The sequence below is a fragment of the Netta rufina genome (assembly GCF_964035555.1).
Source record: "Netta rufina genome assembly, chromosome: 16".
Lineage (NCBI taxonomy): Eukaryota > Metazoa > Chordata > Aves > Anseriformes > Anatidae > Netta > Netta rufina.
In genome coordinates, this window is record NC_140140.1 from 14751191 (window position 1) to 14771972 (window position 20782).

Consider the following 20782-nt stretch of genomic DNA (forward strand, 5'->3'; position numbering starts at 1 on the left):
CAGCTGCCCAGGGCTGAGCACAGCAGAGGCCGGGCTGCTTTCTTTGGGGAGTTTTAACAGATAAATGGCATTTTTGATTTGTGTTTATTTGTCTCTTTTGAGGCTGTTTGAAGGGAGCCTTCTGAGGGGTGCTGGACAGGAAACATTTGCACTTCTGATGCACACGGCTGCTGGTACATGGTGCCTGGGGTCAGTCGGGGGCTACGAGGGCTTTTGCTCGCCCTCATCCTTTGCATGAGCTTGGCTGTGCCTCTTTGGGATCAGCTTGGCTCTTGCAGTGATCGCTCAGGGAAGGTAGAAACGCCTTACAAGCAGTGCTTGCATGCTCCAGCCCACCCCCAAGCCATCTCAGGTGCCCCCATCCCTGCAGCATCCAGCACCAAAGGACCCCCTCCAGGCTCAGGGCCAGGTCTGGCAGAGCAAAGTGCCCCACTCGAAGCCCTCTCCATAACCCCCTGGAAGCAGCCGCTCACCTCAGCCTCCCTGCGATCTCACTGCTTGCAGCAAACCACATTTCTCAATTAACCCAGCAGACTTCCCTAATTCCCCTCTAGCAATTACAGCTACAAGGAGGCATCACCAGGGTGGCTGCCCCCGTGGTCCCCAGCCACGTCTGGATGGGTGACGGCGCACACTCACCTCGCGCCAGCAGCACGGTAATGCTCACAGAGCTGGCACTCTGTGCTAATGAAGCGTGGGCATAATGAATAAATCACAAACTGGTGAGCAGATCCCTGTAGCACAAGCTAGTCTGGCTTTTGGGATGGTTTCTAGCTTGAACAGCACCATCCCCTCTTCTTGTAGCCTTCCTGTTTGTAAAATTTCTGGGGTTTGACTGAAGCCAGAGCACGGGGTATAATTACTGATCCCAAAGCACTGGCCTGTCCCCTCCTGGCCATACCTGGGCTGATGTCCTACAGCAGCCTAAACTCCCAGCTCACCTGTACTGTGGACTAATTTCAGCCCAAATATTGTGGCAATTCCCAGAAACCCTGCAAAGTGCCACACAAGCAAACATCACCAGGTGCCACCGCTCCCCTGGCTCCATGTGTCTCCTCCTTGAGCCCCCACCCCTTGTAGTCCACCTTTGAGCCTGGAAGCATTGCTCTGCCCTACTGCCCAGCCAGAAATCCCTGCCCCATCTTCGCTTTCCCATATTATTCTTTGTCTTAGGATCATCCCTTCCTTGCCCATCCTGCTTGGAGCATCTCCCAGCACGAGGGCTGTAGCTCCAGAACAAATCCTGCGCCCCTGGGGCTGGCTGCAGGGCAGAAGAAGTGGAAGGCAGTACCTCCTGTGCGTGTTGCGGTTGCTGTTGACGTGACCCTGTCCTGTGCAGCCTGGCGTGGGGCATTTCAACACGTTCTCGTGCATCGCCAAGACTTCGGAGCGAGGAGGGGAAGGGGAGAAGGGAAGGGAGGCAAAAAACAACTCGATAAAAATCAGAGAGAAGAAAAAAAAAAAAAAAAAAAAGACAAAATCATCAAGGCTTGTACACTGGCTTCCTAGAAATCAAGGCATGTGAAATGCTGTAATTAGAATTTGTCTGCGTAGAGGGAAAAAAAAAGAGATGTTCAAAGGAGAACTGCTCAGGTCAGAGCATCCCTGCACACAGCCTGGGCTTTGTCCCTGTTTGCTGATTGCAGTCCAGTTTCCCCAACAGCCCCTCCATCATTTTGGAGCCAGGCCTCCCCATTTCAGGTAGTTTTAAGTGATTGAAGTTGTATCTCTGCTTTTATCCTGAGGACTAGTCTTTGTTTGATTTTTTTTTTTTTTTTTTTTTTTTTTTTTAAGTTTTAATCTTCAGGATTATTGCTTCCTGCAGTGCTGACCTTAAAAGTAGAGAAAATAATTTGATTTGCAAGCCTTTCTGAAGCACACAGCTTGTATTATTTATTTATTAATATTTTCCCTTGTATTTGAACTTGTGCAGAGATAGCTGTACTTCCTCCTTGTTTCCTGTAAGTCTGTCTTTATAGCAGGTCTGCAACCTTTGAAATTACTGATAAGGAAGTGTGGTGGTTTTAGTTTTTGGTCTATTATGCCATTATCGTAAACATACAACATTGATTTTTATGTATATGCACAAGAAAAACTATTTAGGATGCTGGTAGAGAGGTAGAAATAAACTCTCCCTCTGTATATGTATATAAAAATCTGTTATGATGCTGATAAATATTTTCAGGAGAAGAGATGAATCTCAGTATAGCGCTTCATGAATTTTATAGCAACGAGAGCATAGGAGGAGACTCAGCTGCCTTACACGTCCTGAGCACCTCCTCTCCTTTGCCAGACGGCAACACCCTCATCACAGTTGGACATCAGGAAAGAACATTTTCTCCTTCTTCCAAATATGATATCCCAAAGAGAGAAAAATACAAGAAATTCAGTGTAAAGGTGGGAACCGCTCGACACATCTCAGGGGGTGGGCAGTCATTTTCAAAGCACCTTTGATTTGCAGAGAAAGGACCTCATCCTCCACAGGATGGTGCTAAAATCTTTAAGAAGGGTCTGACTTTCTCGTAATCTCCTTAGCATTTCCCATGAAGTGCAGTACCACCTTGGTGGACAGAAGCATCCTGGAATGAGCTGGAAAATCACCATACCACACCAGAGACCCCGTTATACCTCAGGGGTTAACATCAGACTCCTACTAGCGACTCATTTGCAAAATTCACACCATTTGGTATTCTATGGAGTGCCCAATACCCTTGGGATGGCTCTACCCATCAGATGTAAAAATCCCTCTAGGAAATACAGCTCCAGACTAATTTAAGCAACCTGTGCTCTCCTGCTGGGCACCCGAGCATGTACTCACTCTCAGGGGGGATCCTGTCTTTGTGCGGACAACCAGAGAGGCTGCGATGGTGAGGATAGAGTCCCGTGACATGGCCAGTCCCATCGCAGCCAGGCGTCGGACATTTGATTTCTCGCTTCTCGGGTCTCGAGGGATCTAGGGGATGTGGGAAGCAGGTTAGTGGATTTGGAGGGGAAGAGGTGTAAAGGTTTGGAATATTTCTTTGAAAAATTGCCCCGGATGCTTCCCACCACTCTTCCAGTTAATGAGGGAGAATCTTTGGGTTTGGAGCTATTTTTCTGAAAGTGGAGATGTAACACTGGAGACAAATCAGCAGTGAAGAGCTACTCCCCCGACCAAACAGGCATCCCAGCAGCAGTGCTTGCAGTGCACAGAGTCCCTTGCCTGGCCATGCCCAATGCCTGCCCTTACCCCAAAACCCATCTGGCTTTGAAACCAACCCTCCAGCAGCCCAGGCTGAGATTTGCAAGGCCAACAGAGCTCTTTAACCAGTTAACCCCCCTGCTGAGACACGGAGGCCACCATCATTTTATGCATTCACTCCTGACCTCAAGGATGTCCCCCTTTCTCTGGGCATGGATTTGTGGCTAAATTCCCACTGTGGGACATGAACCCCCTGCCCAGCATCCCCCTTTTCCTGGAGCTGAGCAGCTCAGTCCCTGGGGATGGAAAGGAAGAAGACACACAGAGGCTCGCCCCCATACCCCACCTTTTCCATAGTAGCTCTTTCGGATGCTGTCCAGTGGTTTGCTCTGCTTCTCGTCCACCTGGAAGTGCTTTACGTGCTCTCCCGGCAGCCGGCTGGGTTCCCTCACGATTTTCACCTGCTCGGCCTTCAGCGCGATGGCTTGCTCCAGCAGCCCCAGGTTCCCCCTCGTCATCATGTCGTACATCTCCGACTCGTCGGTCACGGCTGACTTCTGGGAGCGGGCGTCATCGTCCTTGTCATCGTCCGAGCGGACCTCCACGATGACCGAGTACTCGGGCTTCGGGCTGAACTGCCCTTCACAGTGGCTTTTCTGGGCATCCTGAGAAGTGTGAGGAGCTTCTTCACAGATCACTTCGGGAGCTATCTCTTCCTCTTCCTCCTCCTCCTCTTCCTCCTCCTCCTCCTCTTCCTCTTCTTCTTCCTCCTCCTCCTCCTCATCTTCATCCTCCTCCTCCTCATCCTCCTCCTCCTCCTCTCCTTCAGCCTGCATGGCTTTGGGCAACTTGCAGGCCTCCTCGCAGCTGGCATCGTCCCGGTGCTCCGGACACAACTCGCTGCTGCTGCGTTCGCTGGTGACCTCGATGACTTCCTCCGCGTCCTCCGTCTGGATGATGATCTCCTTGTCGCACTCCTCCACCATCTCCTCTCCCGCGTCCTCGTGGACCAGGTGCACAACGTTTTGGGGCGGCTTGGAGACCTGCAGCTCCGCTTCGGGCAGCTGCCCTTCGATGGCGAGGGTTTCCTCCGCTATTTGGCCTAGGTTTAGGAGAGAGTTGGCGATTATTTCTTGATAGCTGCTATAGTTGGCCTTGCTGGGCCCAGATGTGCTTGTTGCTGGTTTTTGTCCGTAATGGGTTGATTTTGCTGGGCTTCTCTCTGAGAAGGGGGGGGGGGGGTGGTGGGGAGTGGGAAAAGGAAAAGGGGAAGGAAAAAAGGAAAAGGAAGAGGAAAAAAGAGAGGGGGAAAAAAAAAAAAGAAGAAAAATAAGAAAAAAAAGAAGGAAAAAAAAAGAGAGAAAAAAATGAGGAAAAAGAAGAGAGAAAAAAAAAAGAGAGGAAGAAAAAAGGAGAGAAAAAAAAAAAAGAGAGGGGAAAAAAAGGAAAATAAAGTAATGATATAAGCTTGTAAACATCTCTTTGTCTTTCTTAAGCTTAATTGAAACCAGAGCCTTGCTGTTATACCCCTGGAGCAGCCTAATTTATTGCACTCGGGGACGGCAGATAGAAAGGGGATTTCCTCGCGAAAGCTTTCCCGGTGCTCAGATGCTCGCTGCTTCCCAGCCCCCAACCATCAGCAGCCAGCTGGCCCTGTACTCCCCTTGCTCCCAAAACCAGGGGCTCTCCACCAGGCGATGCCAGGACCCTGGACAGACACCCAGCCCGTCTGCCCGTCACTCCTCTCCTTGGAAAGAGGATGGATGGTCAGATCCTGCGCCAGGGAGGTGATGGAGGAGCCCAGGCTGCCGCCCTCGCCACCACTTGGAGCTCCTTTGTGCTTCCAGGGGTCTTTCCCCGGGGAGCATCCCTGATGGAGCAGCTCTCGCTTTGAAGACTCGAGAGACAATCTGTGTGTAACCCATCACCACTTAACCAGAGCTCTGCTGCCGTGCTTCCACCAAACACAATAATTGCGGGACGCGCGATTCAGAGGAGCTATAACTCCTGGTTATTAACACTCGCTGCCCTTTATTCATCTCCACAATGCAGCTTGGCAATCAATAATGACAAAGCACCTTCTGCCGGCTCAGGGCTGCGGGTCTCCTCCTGCTCCACCGCTTCCGCCTCGTCCTCCTCCAGCGTCCCCTCCGACTCATCGGAGCCAGACTCCTTTGCCTCGGCCTCCTCGCTGCCGTCGCTGTCAACGTTGTATCCTTCATCCAAGGCCAGCTTGAGCGGGTGGGATTTTCGCTTTGACACCAGGTGTTCGGCCTCCGCATCCTGAAGTTTCCTCTTCTTTGCTAGAGGACAGCTTTGTAGGCTGCGGGTGGGAGCAAGGAGGCATTGCCCGGTGAGAAGGCATGTCTACGGCATCCCAACCAGGCAGGCAAGTGGGATAAATACACAAATACTAAAAAAATAACACATGTAGTAGCTCAGATTTTTATCATTTCTAATATCTTATGGCCAGAAGATCTGCTCTCAGACCTTGACTTTGTGTATCTTCTGATATTGGCTTTACACAGAAGCCAGCACAAACTTGCCGGACTCATGCTACCAGTCCGCCCATGGACAGTTGGTGTCCAGGGAGCAGCAAGACCAATGGTTCCCAGCAGCACTGCTGGTGCTGGCCACCAGTGCCATCATGAAACCAGGCAGGGGACACAAAACCAGCCATTGGGGCTTGTCCACTGACTGCTGTAACTAAATTTATCTGAAAACCACTGGTTACTGCTGGCTTGGCTTCCAACGTAGCCAGTGGGCTCTCATTCCTCTCCGTGTCCATAAAGGTACCAAGCAGACCAAAATCTGTCCCTGCTGACAGCTCCCACTGACACCAGGCACCCAAACCAGGCACTGCTGTCTTGGTTTGGGGTCGGTGTGAAGGCTGCTGTCAGCCTGGTGAAAGACCCCACGGACTGATGGATACCCAGCAAGAAATGGATTTAGGGTGAGGGAGTTTGGCTCCTGCTCTGAACCATCTTCCAAGGAGCCAGCTTCTCCAGGGAACATCTGTCTCTGGGTTTTCTGCTTGCATGTTTCCATCCCCATTACCTCCGACCCAGCCTTACCTTCTGTGCCTCGCATACTTCCCACGGATGTGTCCTGAGCCGTTACAGCCTGGGGTAGGACAGCTGGAGAAGGAAACAAGCAACCATCAAGAACAGCAATAGGACCCGAAGAATTCTTTTTTAATTAGAAGAGTATAAGCTATGGTCAGTTAAACAGGTTCTGTGCACAAAGAACAAAATAACCGCAAAAAAAGGAAGATAATTTCCCTCAAATGCTTCAGCTTGTCCCTTTGAATTCCAAGTGAGGAGGGCAGGAGAGCAGCTTTGCAGTTTGCTAAAAATTAATGAAATGACTCACCCCATTTAATTAGATGAACGGTTCATTATAGTTTTATGAGTATGTTTAATTAAAGATTTGCATGTGTAAGAGCAAGCTTTTAAAAACCAGACAACTACTACACTCTGCCTCCCCCCCTCCCCACTCTTCAGCTTTCTTTTTCGCTGGTGCTGGAGGGAAACATGGGTTTCCACTTGTGGGATGGCTTATTGGGGAACTGGGGCTCCTGGCACCAAGAAATGGGAGCCCTGATGAAAAGAGCAGGCAGGGAACGGGGTGAGGATGTTCAGCTTTTAGCCAGAGCACGGTGGGTGAAAGTCACCTGGAGGCAAATCCTCCAGAGCACTGCAGAAGCTCGCTTTTGGGGGAACAGATAGCTTTTAGGTGACAAAAATCCCAATTCCTTGCACTTGCTCCTGCTGCCCTGCAGAAGAGGACTCATTAAAGACTTCCTGGGGGCTCTGGGCAGTGCTCACAGCCGCTCCTGCCCTTGCCAGGGGCTGCATCCACGCCGTCTGCTTGCTGCATCCCTCGGCGCAGGGCCGCACGCTTCCCCTGCAGGGGTAATTAATCCCAGCTCCGAGAGCAAGAAGGGCTCCAGATAAAAAGCATTAAAGCAAACATTTTCTGGCAAAACCAGATTACGGCATTGATTATAGGATGCCCAAGTGACTCGGCCTGACGTCTGAGGGATTCTGGAGTCGTGTAGGATTAATAACCTCATTTAGCACCGTATCACCCTCGGCCCGGGAAGTTGGAAGCGCTAATGAAATCTCCTGATGACAGTGCAAAGGGAGAAGGCATCGCCAGCCCAGAGGGGATCCGGCCAGCCTTTTAGTCTTGGAGTAAAAACACGGGATGATATTAAATAGCAGCAAGTGCCAAGTCAGGCTTTAGGGATGCAGAGTTTCTGCTCTCAGCAGAGAGCCCAGCCCCTGCAAAAAGCTCGGGAAAAGGTGAATGGGAGCATTCCAGTGGGTTCCTAATGGCTTAGCTCCCCAAAACACCACGCACAAGCTGGACTGCTGCATTCAAATAAAAGAATTAAACCCCAAAACAGGACAGGAATGGGTTGCTGAATTGTCAGGGCAGTAGGAATGGTTCCTTTGGGTACAAACTGAACCATTTTTGGAGAATTTAAAAACTGAGTCCTGCCACTACTGGGAGTCCTGCAAACAACACACCTATCCCTAGCAAAATGCTCAGGGCCATATATAAATGCACCTCATCCCACTAATGTGCATGATCAGGGGCTGCCCCCTCGCTGCTCCCTCTGCTGCTGATCTTCAAGTCTATTTAATTTTAATTGTCCTCAGCCACGACTGAGGCTGCTCTGTGCCGAGCAGCCCCAGACACACGTTAAGTGAGCGCAGGCAGAAGACAGAGCGGTGTTTATGGTGCCAGTGACTCGCCTGAAAAAGGCTTCATTCAGCAGGAAACAAAAGCAGCTCTGATGAAGATGTTACGGGCTTTTATAAGCTTTCCTGAATCAATTAAAGCTCGTTCCCCCCACCTCATTTTTAATGTGGTGAAATGAAGCCTGCAGTAAATAATAAAAAGGAACAAGCCAAGCGGCTCAGCATCGGGGTTTCCCAAAGCAGGCGGCGATTTGGGATGTCTCCGGTGCGTGGATTTAATCCCTTAAAAAGCCCCCAAAGCAGAGGTGATGCTCACCACGCTCTGGGCCAGGCTTTGCCATCCCCACACCTCTGTCCCTGCTCTTCTCCAGGGGGGTTTCACGCGTTTTGGCTGGGGTCCCAGAAGCAGAAAGGGCCTCTGGGGTCTGTGAAAGCCTCGCTCCTTCCCTGCCACAGCCACTGCCGGACCTGCTCCCCTTTCCCCGAAGCCTTCATCTGCTTGACAAAAGGGCCGCTTATTGTCATGCAGACGTTGCCCTGCTTCCAATTAGTCGATTAATCGTCCAGTTAATCAGGCAATTAGGTGACAGCTGCAGAGATGGCTTTGTGGAGCGCTCCGTCCTGCCCCTTATATATGTCACCTGCTCCAATTACCACCTCCACTCAAGTGTTCAGCAATAAAAGTTGGAGAAGTGGCGTGCCTGCCACTCGCTCCTCCATCTCTCCAGAGCAATCGGGGAGCGGAGGAGCAGAAACGCGCTGAGATTGGGCTGGTTAAGGTCCAATTACTCTTTGACACGCACGGCTTTCTAGCGGAAAGGCAGCCCCTGCTATTAGCGCCTGTCCAGGTTAAAGACTCCTACCTCTTGCATAAGCCCTTGCGCGAGGTTTAAAGGCAGCTTAGAGGTGGGGGAGGCTGTTATTTATAATGAGAAGCTCTGTAGGGTTGCAAAGGCTCGCTCCAGCTCTTTGGGCTGCTGCTGCTCGCATGCCAGCGCTGCTAAATGAGTGACAATGAGACCTCGGTGGCTTGACAGGGGATGCAGGGCTGGAGGAGGAGCATTTGGCACGAGGAGTGACGTGACATGGTTGTGTTTGGGGGCAAGGGGAGGATGGGAACTACACGGAAAAGAAATCCTGCTCTGTTGCAAGATCATCAAAGACAACACCCTACATAAAATAGGGGTATCAGGCATTGCTAGGGTTTACACCGGGCAGGACAGAGGATGGATGGATGCTCTTTGGTCCAATATACACCATCCAGCAAGATCTCCACCCTCTAAGTCCCACATATTTGCTCCCCACACCCTGGTCCCCAGATGGGCCAGCAGCAGCGGGGTTTCACCCGAGCTGACCCCAGCCTGGGGTCTCCATCCCTCCCACCGCCACCGAGGAGGAGGAGCAGGGTCCTTACCTCACCTCCTGGCCGATGAGCTCCGTGGGCACTGGCCGAAGGGGCAGGAGGCAGCAATGGAAACAAAGACATGGTCAAAAACACATCAAGGGGCTGAGCCCTCGTGGGGCATCTCCCCTCCCTGGGGGATGCTCTCCTACAGCTGCTCCATTCCTATTGCACCCAGAGGCATCCCACTTGGGAAAGAAAGGACAACCCACTCTGCCAATGCTTGCTACGTGCCATCATACACTTGCCTTGGAAATCCTTATGCTCAGACATTTGGCTTTTAGGGTGAACAATAGTTTGGGGGGGGGGATAGGGATTATTCCCCACTCGTGGTTAAGAGGACATCCCACTGCTTACAGTAACAACATACACCAACATCGCATCGGTGCCAAAAACCTTCCATTCAGCCAGAAATCCAAATAATCAGGAGGGAAAAAAAAAGATACAACACAAGCTAAATTTGCCCAAGCTAAAAACCATAACACGTTTGCTCAATTTGTTTGAGCTAATTGGGTTTCCTGGGATCCAGCTCCCGGTGGGATGACTCACAAGCTTCAACAAACTGGAGGCAGTGGCAAATCCCACGGTGTATTCGATAAATTACCTTTTCACATCCAGAAACCCAGATTCAAGTGTGGCGAAGGCAGGGTGTGAGAAAATAAATAGAATCGGGCTGCTCTCATTAGCAACCTGAGTGAGCACTTTTAGGTACGTGCAGCAAGACAATAAAACCCACATAATCCAGCTTGATTCAGCACAATTGGCAGCATCTGGTTTTTCCTTTGGTTTTAAAAAAGATGCTGAAAAGTGCAAGGAGGAAGGCAGGCCAGCACAAAGTGAGGTGGGCCAGCACAGCTGCTTGCATGAAGCTGCAACCCCTGCAGCCCTCGCACTTCATGTCAGCCAGCCCCATTCATCCCTCGCCGCCAGCCACCTTCGCAATTAATCAAATCCACGTCCACAAGAAGGAATAAATACTGCGAGGATGCCCTGCGCCCATCACACGAGGTGATGCACCGTGCTCTGCACCAGACCGCCTCGCCTCCTCCCGGAGAGGAAACACGTGAAGAGCGAACTGAGCAATTTTTTAAAGGTGGAAAATAAATATCAATCAAGCTTTGCATTAACAAGTCACTTGTCCTCGTGTCCCTGCCGGGAGACAGCCCTGTTTGCTTCTGCAGCATGCACTACTTCTGCCAGGCGCTCTCAGATGTACAACTTCAAAGCCGCTGGCAGAGTGTGCATGATGAAAGCCCCGGGAGCTGATCTGAAGCTACAGCAATTGCGATCCCCATCAAGCAAAGCATGCAAAGGGCTTTTGCTTTTTGCTTTTTAAATTTTTTTTTTTCTTTGGGCAGCGGGGATGAGGGAAGCAGGGAGGGAGGGTTAAATATTACGAGGCGCTGTAATGGTTTGTAGCTGGGAGTTTTCCAGGCTCGTGGACAAATCTCAGTGGGGCTGGAGGAGAGGCAGTGTGTGTAATTTTATAATGCCTGGACCTGACAAACCAAAGCCCTTTTGGAACAAGCAATGTGCAGGGAGGCCGGGTACCACCTCCCCGCGCAGGGGGATGATCAGCTGCTCACCTCTGATAGACTTCGATCGCGTGCGTGCTCTCTTATCGTCATTTTCTAAACTCATCTGGGATGGAAAGAGAAGGTATTGGTTAAAAGACAACGTGAAAACTGTCATTAAAGGCAATTTGCACACATGGCTGCTGCTCTGGGTAAATACCTGAGATAGACAATTCTTGCGTTGCTTTTATCATTCAACCCAAAGTTATTCATTTGAAAGGCAGAAGGCACAATCTCCTTTTGGATTGCCAGATTTAGCAGCCTTACCTTAATTTCCCCAACCCAGGGCACAGCAAGTACTCCCTGCTGGGGGTGCCAGGGAGGGATGAAGAGGCAAGAGAAAACACCCCGATAGAGGCAAACAACTCCCTTGCTAAGGCCAGACCAAATTTCCATGTATTTACACCAAACCCGGTAATTCAGAACTACTGTGAGCAACTCAGGGAACAGCCAGCATATCTCAGCCTTCAGAAATCTCTGAATATTGGGTCAAGCTGATCTCGTGCCCGGGAAGGGCAACTTCTCATGTAGCGCTCTAAAGAGCATCCTCTCCGCTGTGCTCAGATTTGACACAGAGGGTGCATCTAAATAACCTCTGCAACATGGACATCAAACGGGAGGGTCTGCGGGGAATATGGGCATGAATAAGTAACGCCAGGGACTTCAAAGCACTCGCTATTAATTAAACATCACAGCGTGCCACAAGGTAGCGGAGGGCTGAAAGCAGCAGCGCGTGGCTGCAGCGCTGTCTCCGTGCCCGCACCGTGGCGGAGGTGGGAGCTTTGAGATCAGCCCTGCCTGAGGTGACAGCAAAAGGAGGGGATGGCCAGGTAAGGGGAGAAGGTATGGCCGGGATAACAGAAGTGGCACTGCAATTAGCTTCTCAGGGAAGCTGCTGAAGGGGCCCGAGAGCCGATTTCATCTCCTGCCCTCGTCCTGCCCTAAGGTGATTGCAGCCGCTCCTATGTGGGCAGCCCAAATCCCTTTGTGCAGCCCCACAGCAAGGATGAAAATCCCAGTGTCACAAAATCTGAGTCGTTGGGTGTGTTTGGCAGCAAATGCCTATCGGGTGTGGGGGATCAGGGTACGAGCAGGGAGGCGAATGGGATCCGGGTAGACCGGGGAGATGATTTAGGTTTTATTGCAGAGCATTACACTCCAAGATATTTCCTCCTGGGAAAGAGAGAAAAGGGGAAAAAGGATTTCTGAGTGCAATTTGATGCGATAAAAACAAATTTTCTTTGGCACGTGCTCTTTGGAGCATCCTTTACAGGTCTCATATGGATGAGACCAGCTCCTGTGCCACCCCAAAACGAGGAGACTCAAAAGCAAACCCTCTGGTACCCCAATGGAGGTGGGACAGGACACACATGGGAGCTGCTCCACTGCTGGTGGGGACAATTCACACACAGTAGGTGCCTCCAAGAGCCTACGAGCACCTCGAAACTGTCTGGATGGATCCTTGGCAGGCAGGGATTATTGGGGATGGAGATCCCAGCCGATGGGGCACCACAGCTGGAAACCCCTCAAAGGGAGGGCTGAAGTTTCCCCAGCGCCTCTCTCCCTCCCACTGCCTCCCTCTGGCAGCAAGGCACTAACACACCTTCATTTCTGTGGTTTACTGGATAGAAACGCTCAAGAAAAGGAAAAAAAAATCAAAACCTGGAGCAATTTATGCATCCTGTCAGCATTCAGCTCGTGGCACCGCGGTGTTGTGCTCCGCGTTTATTACAATCTTCCCAATAACACAGCAGACAATTACTATAATTTCTATTTTTAAAGCCCCGGTTCCCTGCGGACCAATGGCTTACGTTTAAAGTGCGGAGAGGAGCAGGTGTCAAAGGGACTTCATTACATTTATGAGCCTTTCAAAGCCGGCGTGCGCCGCGCGCCGACAAAGCGCCTGATACGTTTGATTGCTGGGAGCCTGCGTTCAACCAAAATGAATTTCAGAGAGGGCTTTTCTTTTTTTTTTTTTTTCCCTTTGACAGTTTTCCCAGGGAACTGGCACGCTTTGGGCTGGTGCCTTGGCAATACGGGTTTCCTGCGGATAAATTATTCAAAGCGAGAGCAGGGTGGGCTGCGGGCAGTGCCTGTGACGTGCTGGCCACGGCCAGCGGAGCTGATGGACGTGGCTCTGGTTTCACAGCCCGTCTTCAAAAGAGCCCAGAGGGAGGGCTGGGACTGAGGGAAACACAGGGCAAAACTTCGGTTTTCTTAAACCTGCCCTTGGATGACAAGCAGGTGGGCCAGGCTGTGGCTGTTTGCTTATAAACGGGAGAGATCCCGCTGCAAAAAAATATTAGATATCACACCTGAGCTAACACCAAGCTCCTCTCTACACCACAACACCTCAACAGAGCAATTCTTTCCATTGCCTTCAACATCTCTTTCAAGGTGGAACTGTCTTCCCTGGGCAATGAGAGCACAAGGTCTGTGGAGAAGGGGCAGGAGGGTCCTTCCTTCCTAAATCCAGCTCCTAACAAAAACCCTGCATGCACAAACACACAATTAATTGGCAAGGAAACCTGGAAATAAATTATTGCTACCAGGTGCTGGCCTCACTGCATGTTAGAGCAGCTAGAACAAGGCAGGGGTTGTGCAGCCCCTCTTCGCCTCGTGGCTGGATGCTCTCTCGCACACCGAGAGGATTTTTCAGGCCAATAGACGGAACCAGGCAGACACCAGACCCTGCACTGGGTCAGGATGCTCACATCAGGACTCAGCTTCATGGCCTGTCACTGCCATGCACGGTAACCTGGAGAGCATCCCTTCCTCCCCTGGGCTTCTTTTCCCTCCTGCCCTTTTTTCTCTGAAGGTGCTTTGGTGCAGGGACAATTTCTTACCACGTTTGTCCTGCACTAAGGAACTTCCCGACATAACACAAACAGTACCGATGGTGTCCTGATGCTGCACACCTAAATCAATGAGGTTCGGAGAGAGAAACTTGAAAGACAGTTTAACCTGAGCACCAGGTGAATTTTAAAAGCCTCCTGGTGCAGTAGCTGTCTGGCTCTGCTGCCAAAACTACAGCAATAAGGTGCGGGAACAGCGGAACGGATCCGAAGTTTAATTTTACGGAGCACCTACACGGTTGATATTTTCATCTCCTTTCTCATCTTAATACACATTTATTTTCTGAAGGCAGACCGAGGCGTTAACATAAAACCACTGAAGCCTCCCGTGCCCAGACACCCAGGTGCGCCGGGGCTTCGACAGCTCTATGCAAATCCCCCATTAAGGGCCATGCTGAAATTCCCCACGGTCAGCAGTAATACTTTATATGTATTCAAGAGCAGCGCGGAGCTCAGAGAAAATAAACACGCTGAAAAAGCCTTCAGCTGGCCAAAGAGAGGTGAGGATTCAGCAGGAATATTTATTTTACCCTGGAAGCAGCAGAACTTCCATCAGCGCCTATCTGCGGAGGTTGCAAAAAAGCCTTTTGCATGAAGCTGGGGCTGAGGGACACGCAGACAGCTTCTGCTCAATTAAAAAACAAAACTGAGATTTGCTGAAGCAGGTAGGGGAGAAAATGATGAAGAAATGATGTTTTACAGAAGGGTTGAATGGTGGTTTTGTTCTTGGTTTTTCCTCTTGGGCCATGCAGGGTGGGAGGACAGCCCAGTTCCCTCTGCCCCATTTCGGGGCTGGGTTCAAAGCCAGGATGAGTTAAGGGAAGGGAGAAGGGTGGTGAGTGGGAAACACCACCACCAATAACCTTATCCCGGCAGTCAGACTCCTTCAGGCTCTCACCAGGGACAATTAACAGTCTGACTAATTTGCACCGTGGTCCCCCAGCTCACTCTGGACCAAGGGGCTGCCTCACCAGCCCGAGCTAGCCCCAGGGTCCAGCTGGATGCCGGCGTGGGGGGCTATGGGGCCAACCCAAGTCAGGCAGCAAAAACGGGGTTGAATGGCCTGGCCTGATTATTTTAAGTTTTATTTTTAACCCCACAAGGATCCCCCTTGGCTGCTGCAGGCTGCACATGGGTGGAGAGACCTGGATCTGGGTCTCCACATCCCCCTCTGCCAAGTGCCACGGCATCACCGCCCACTGCAGGTAATGCGGAGGGCTCCGTCCTGCTGCACCTTCTCTAGCTATTAATTTTTAAAAGAATAAATAAAGAAGGGATGGAGGAAGAAATACTCTTTGCTCAAGAGTCTCGCTCTTCTTTTAAAAAGGGCTGAAAGTGGCTGAAAGCCTCCGCACCAGCCCTGTAGCTCCCAGGTACAATTTTATAACCGCACTCTGGGGCTGTTTATTTTTTCCCCCTCCTCCTTTAGGGTCTTCCCCTGCTGCTTGATTTAAATCCTCCTGACGTTTCACCTATGGAGAGCCCCGTCCTCAGCTGTACAAGCTACCGTCTGCCTTCTGCTCTCTCGCTGCTGCCGAGAAAGGACACCCTGTGCTCCGAGCCGGGGGAGGATTTCGCCTTGACATCTTTAATTGCAAAACCACAGCTTGTACCTCCGCCCTCTCCCCCAAATTAAAACCTGTAGCTTTGTCACCACCAGCCTCCTTCAGCTGTGCTGCCAGTTTTCATTTGCAAAAAGGGGTCCTACACCCACCCCCCCAAAAAAAAAAAGAAAAACAACAACAATGCTGCAAATTAAACATTTACAGAGCGCTAATGCTCTGTAGCAGAGGCATCCTCCACACGAGTGAAGCGGACCAGAAAAGATGCTCAGAGCATCACGTTTGGCACAGCCACAGCTGCACCGTGTGCCTCCGCAGCTCCGGCATTCAGGGCTGGGGTGATTTCACGCGCAGCAGTTTAAGTTGACATCTACTTTCCTCTTGACTGTTTGGAAGTGCTACAACATGCAATCCAAACGCCATTTCACGCGCACAGAGACCTAAGTGGCTCGGTATGTGCAAACGGCTCTCGTGCCAAAAGAGGAGGGGTGGAGGGGAGGGAAAAAAAATTGCAGTTCCTCAACCCCATTGTTTTCAGGCTCGGTAATAAGCTGCCATTTTCATAAGATTATCCTCAAGTGGCACGAGCTGAGGCAGTTGCTGAAGCGAGACTATGAGAGCACATCTCCGACGAGGGGCTCTGGTGACCCCATCAATGCCAGCCCTACCTGTCCTAGCAGCTGCCAGCCTTCGCTGGGCCAGGGAGCTCTCCAAGGCACAGGGGAATGGAGATTTGGGAGAAAAAGGCTCATTTTTCTTCCAGCTGCTGGGGCCAGGACAAGAACAAGCAGGAGTGTCCGGGCAGACAGACGCAGCTGAATGCGTGCAGGGAGCGCCTCTCATTTCAGACCTGTCAAAGGAAATTTTATCCTGCACCCAGACTTCTTTAGGGACAAAAATAAATTAGAGTGTCCCACATCTGATTGTCCTTTCAAGCTGCACATCCTGTAGGTTATGAGCCATAACTACCATGGAAAGCTACATATAAATGTAGTCCATGCTTATTTGGTGCTCTCAGCACGACCTGGCTTTGCAGGACCACCCCAAATCCTGCTCCCACTTTGGATGTCCCCTCCCAGCTCCTCCTGGCCCCAGACCAGGTTCCCTGTGTTAAAGCACAGCTGGGCAGAGTGGCAAGGGTTGCGAGAAATGGTTAATATTAGCAACGTGCTTGGCAGAGGCAGAGCACTAGATGAGCACCAGGTACTAGGCACATTACCTTTTGTAATCATCGCTTTATTAACATACAACAATCTTATTAAATCTAATCTAAGTGCTTATTTGGCAGGTTCAATAGAAAAGCCTTAATTGAGCCGCTTTTAAATATAGCAACAACTGCTTACTCTGCTTTCTAAGAAGGTGTGAGCTTTCCTGGCGACACCTGCACGCAGCTGACAGCTTGTTAGCCAAGAAGGATGCTTCTAAGGGGGGATTTTTGCTGATATGGACTTTTCCTGGGGCTCCATTTATTTGGGGACCGAGGATGAGTGGCTAACATCAGTCACCCAAGGAGGGCTCCCTCCACTGCCCTGGGGGTCTGTGCGTCTGTCCCAGCCCGTGCCTCGTTACCAAGTGTCCAAAACCAGGCAGGAAGCATCACTTGTGTAACGAGCAGCCCCGTTCTGTGCTTAAATAAAGCTTCCTCATCTGCTGGCAGAGGCTCTGACGGCGCGGGCTGGAGCCCTTTCAGCAGCCCCAGCTGCAGCAGTAAATGGGCAGCTCTGTGGCCGGGCAGGATGAATGCCTCACTTGTCCCCTCGGCGCACACCACGGCTTCACCTGGCCCGCGAGGGGCTTCTTCCGACCAGCCGGCCCCTCACAGAAAGGGCCTCTTTTAACGGGCCTGGGACCGAGCTAAATATCCTGAGCTGTCCTTGAAGGATGGCACCGGAGAGGAAGGGAAGGATTTAAATAACTGGCCCCGAAGCCAAATCTCGCCAGCTGGAAGCCTCTCTGCCTGCACGCACCACGCAGGAGGCTCGGTTTTAACAAGGAGACAGAGCTGCCCAGTTCCTGCCTGTGGTTTGGGTGCCAGAAAGGCTCCGTCCCCCTGGCCCAGCTGGTCCCCGAGGGCTGTGACACCGTGGGGCCCTGTCCTGCTGTCACCACAGTGAGGAAGAGGATGCTCGTGGAGGAGGAAGGGCTCTCCGCTCACCTTGATGCGTGTGCCGTGCAGGCTGGCGGCTCCCTCGCAGCTGCTGATCTTCTCTCCGCAGGTCCACCTCTGGTTCAGCAGCTCGCCCCGAAACTCATTTTCTAGGGAGGGGGAGAGGAACACGGGGTCAGGAGGTGAAGTCAGCCCGGCACCGCTTTGGCAGCATCAGCCAGAGGTGAAAATGCCATTTTTATTTCCTGCTTTATTTAAACGGGCACTTAAACCATGCTGGGGGTCTCCATGCCCAGAGCAGGACCCCTTGGTGACACTCCAGGGCCACAAGTCCTGACCATGAAGACTTTGTAGTTAGGGTAAAAGAAGGCTCAGAGACCTGACGGGCTCCCATGCAGCAGCCAAGCTGCAGAAGCACCCATGGGTGCCCTCAGCCTGTTGCAGGCTCTGCACAATGTTGCTCATTTTGGTCTGTTGATGGAAAAACCAACAGCAGCAGTGACTGCAGCCCGCAGGTTGCCCACGGTGGCCACCAGCAGCAGCCCAGCAGCCTTGTAGTGCCTGTGACAACCAGCAAAGCCTCTCCACATGCTCTACCCTCACACTTTCTTCTCTTCTCTTTCCAGAGTTAAAGTTATTTTTTATTCTTTCCCAGAAATTTTACACATCCAAGGCAGCAGATGGGACCCACTGCTGGGCATCGCTGGGAGCCGAGCAGGGTCCCTGCTCCTGGTGCAGTTTTCCATGACAACTCTGGGCACCGCCAGATTTTTGGGAGCAGGGCACCGCAGCGATTCATGGTGAAGATGCAAAATGAGGATATTCAGGTTACAGCTCCTGGAGGCAGAGCAGGGGAAAGCCCTGGGAAGCACGCACTTTACAAGCTGATGCTTGGCACTCTCCTTTTCTCTTACACAACTTCAAACACATCCGAGGGGCAGGCACCAGCCCTGCTGCAGCAGCAGGAGCTGCGCTGTGGGTCTTCCCCTCCTGTTTGCGGTAATGAGATGAAAAATGTACGCCCCCAGACTCCAGGTCCCCAGGGTCAGAGCTCACCTTGGCAAGCCAGGGTTGCTTTGGGTGCTGCTGCCGCCACCAGCCTTCCCCTTCAATCTTTAATTGCGGCTCCCTGTGGCATTGAGCAGTGAATAATTTACTGCCTCTTCTCCAAGCCTCGCTCCATTCATCTTCCAGCAGCAAGGCGAGGGGAAGGAGAGCATCCCCCAGCAGGAGGGAGCTGGGGAAGCGCATCCATCGCGGGTGCTAACAGCCTGCAGAAGAGCCCAGGGCAGCTCCGGGCTCCCTGAGCGATGCCAGAGCAGGCTCCCATGCTTCCTCGATGTGTCTATTATTTGGGTGATCTCTATGTGAAAGCAGGCAGAAGGCAAACAGGCACTGAAGGAAACCTGAGACGGGCTTTCAGAAACGGATAAGGATCACGGGTAACTTGCTGAGCGTGCAGGACACCAGCTGAGTGACTTCAGAGCTGCTCTGCCACCGAGCAGCTTTTAGGAGAACGCACAACAAATACCAAGGGAAATACCTAGCCCTGCCTGTGCCTGTTCTTTATCTACAAGATATTAAGGAACAACCACATCCCACGGTGCTCTTGCAAGGATGAGCACGTTGAAAGGCTGGGATAATTCGATCCCGCAGTGACACACAGCCCAAGGTAGCGCCCGGCACCGATGACTGTGAAAGTCACCTTCATGCATTTGTTATGAAATTGTTCTGAAGCCAGCAGAGAAGTTTAGGGGAGCTTTTCTAGGCTTCACGGGCAAAACATCTGTGTTGGAGACTCTGCTCTAAATCCTGTCTAAAGCACTGTGTCCAGCCTGGATCCCCAAGAAAGGCACAGGGCTTGGACACAAAATCCAGGAGCTGCTGAAACATTATTTTCCTTTAGAGAAGCTCCAAGGAAAGGAAGTGGGGAGGCACAGATGGCCAGGCAGATGATAAAAAATGAAACATAACGTGGGAAAGAAACTAAAAAAGGGACAGAGGAAAGGAGAACGGGGGTGAGGGCATCAAGTAATAATAATAAAAGATGTTTCTAAAGCACTTACATGGGACATTACGGCCTGACTGCTTGTCTGAAGGGAAACATTTCCCTAAGTAGGAGGCTACAAATGAGCCCTGGAGCTGTCGGGGTAAACGTAGACCAAGGTGCCAGCTATATTTCCCATCGCATCCCATGCCTTTGGACCCAGGGTAAAGAGAAGGGGATGGGGCCAGGCTCTCTCCACCAGCTCAGCACCCTCCAGCCACTGCTCCCAGCCCGGAGCTGCTGTGGCCATCTGAGCCGTCACCACCAGAATCAGATTTCCTCTCCTCTGTGCTGCTTAAATGCATCTCTCCGGTCTCCAGAGGGGATCAGCTTGCACGTGCTGGCTGTGCCCTTTCCCCTCGCCTCCGGACCCGGATTCAGCAGAAAGGCAGAGCGTTTATGTGAAGGACACTCCTGTTAACCCCGCCTGGACCACCCAAGCTGAGATGTGGGATATTGCCTTAAATGACAGATTTTGTGCACGGGAAGCAGATCCCCGAGGGAACCGGTCCTTCTGAGCTCCCCTCCTGGCATTGAGCTGGGACTGCCAGAGCTCACAGCCAGGAGGAGCATTTACAAACATTTCCCCTTGAAAAGCAGCCCTAGATGCTCAGCCTGTCCAGGAGGTCACAGCCCGATGCTCACATCCCAAGGAGGTAACCAGCCTTCCTCCACTGTGCCCATCCTCTGTGCCCACTGTCTGGGTCACTCATTAAAAAGATCATGTTTTCCCATCAACATTTATGTCAGTCCATCACCAAAGCATCACCATGTCCTCTTCTGAAAGAGCTTTTTCCCAAGCCTTGAATCTGTTTGTCCCCTCCTCTCCTTCAGAGATAACCACCGAGGAAGGGTGGTTGTGAACCGAAGCACTGCAAAATGTGCAAAACCGTGACACGAAAGAGCAAGGTCTCTGAAACCTCTGGTCACCCTCATCAAGTCCAAAAAGGAAAATCTGGGAACTTCAGAAGGAGACCGCACGCAAGTCAGAAGGTGGATCAGACTTTGGAGTATTTCACTTTCCAAGGAGAGAAAGCACTGATTTTCCAGGAAAAAAAAAAAAATAAATAAAAATAAAAAAATAAGCCCTCCGAGGAACAGCAGATATTTCCCTCGAAAATAAGCCCATATGAAACTCAGGAGTGCAGAAGGGGAGCAGAAAGCAAGGTGGCCATGGAGGGAGGCTGCTGGGAGGCAGCCAGCTCCGGCACAGGGCAGCCCCCTCGCAGGCAGAGCAGCACGGCCGTGCCTCCAGAGCTGCCCCTGCACGGGGTTACATCTGCTCCAGCAAAGTGATGGGGTGAGAGACGGGGCTCTCGGAGAACAGATGGGGGAAAGGCTTCGT

General features: G+C 51.5%; 1 protein-coding gene across 1 annotated transcript in view; it reads right to left on the bottom strand.

Annotated features, from left to right (window-relative positions):
• The window catches only part of MYT1 (myelin transcription factor 1), a gene marked incomplete at its 3' end in the record, with an annotated part of 37259 nt that extends 19722 nt beyond the window's left edge, over window positions 1-17537 (bottom strand). Inside the window, exons 1-8 of the mRNA XM_084296821.1 lie at window positions 17439-17537; window positions 10879-10933; window positions 9305-9335; window positions 6256-6318; window positions 5260-5504; window positions 3528-4403; window positions 2819-2953; window positions 1292-1382 (exon numbers count right to left, since the gene is read on the bottom strand). Of these exons, the coding sequence (XP_084152947.1) occupies window positions 1292-1382; window positions 2819-2953; window positions 3528-4403; window positions 5260-5504; window positions 6256-6318; window positions 9305-9335; window positions 10879-10933 (1496 nt within the window). The 5' untranslated portion in view covers window positions 17439-17537. The remainder of the gene's footprint in view (window positions 1-1291; window positions 1383-2818; window positions 2954-3527; window positions 4404-5259; window positions 5505-6255; window positions 6319-9304; window positions 9336-10878; window positions 10934-17438) is intronic.
• Window positions 17538-20782: the final 3245 nt, after the last annotated feature.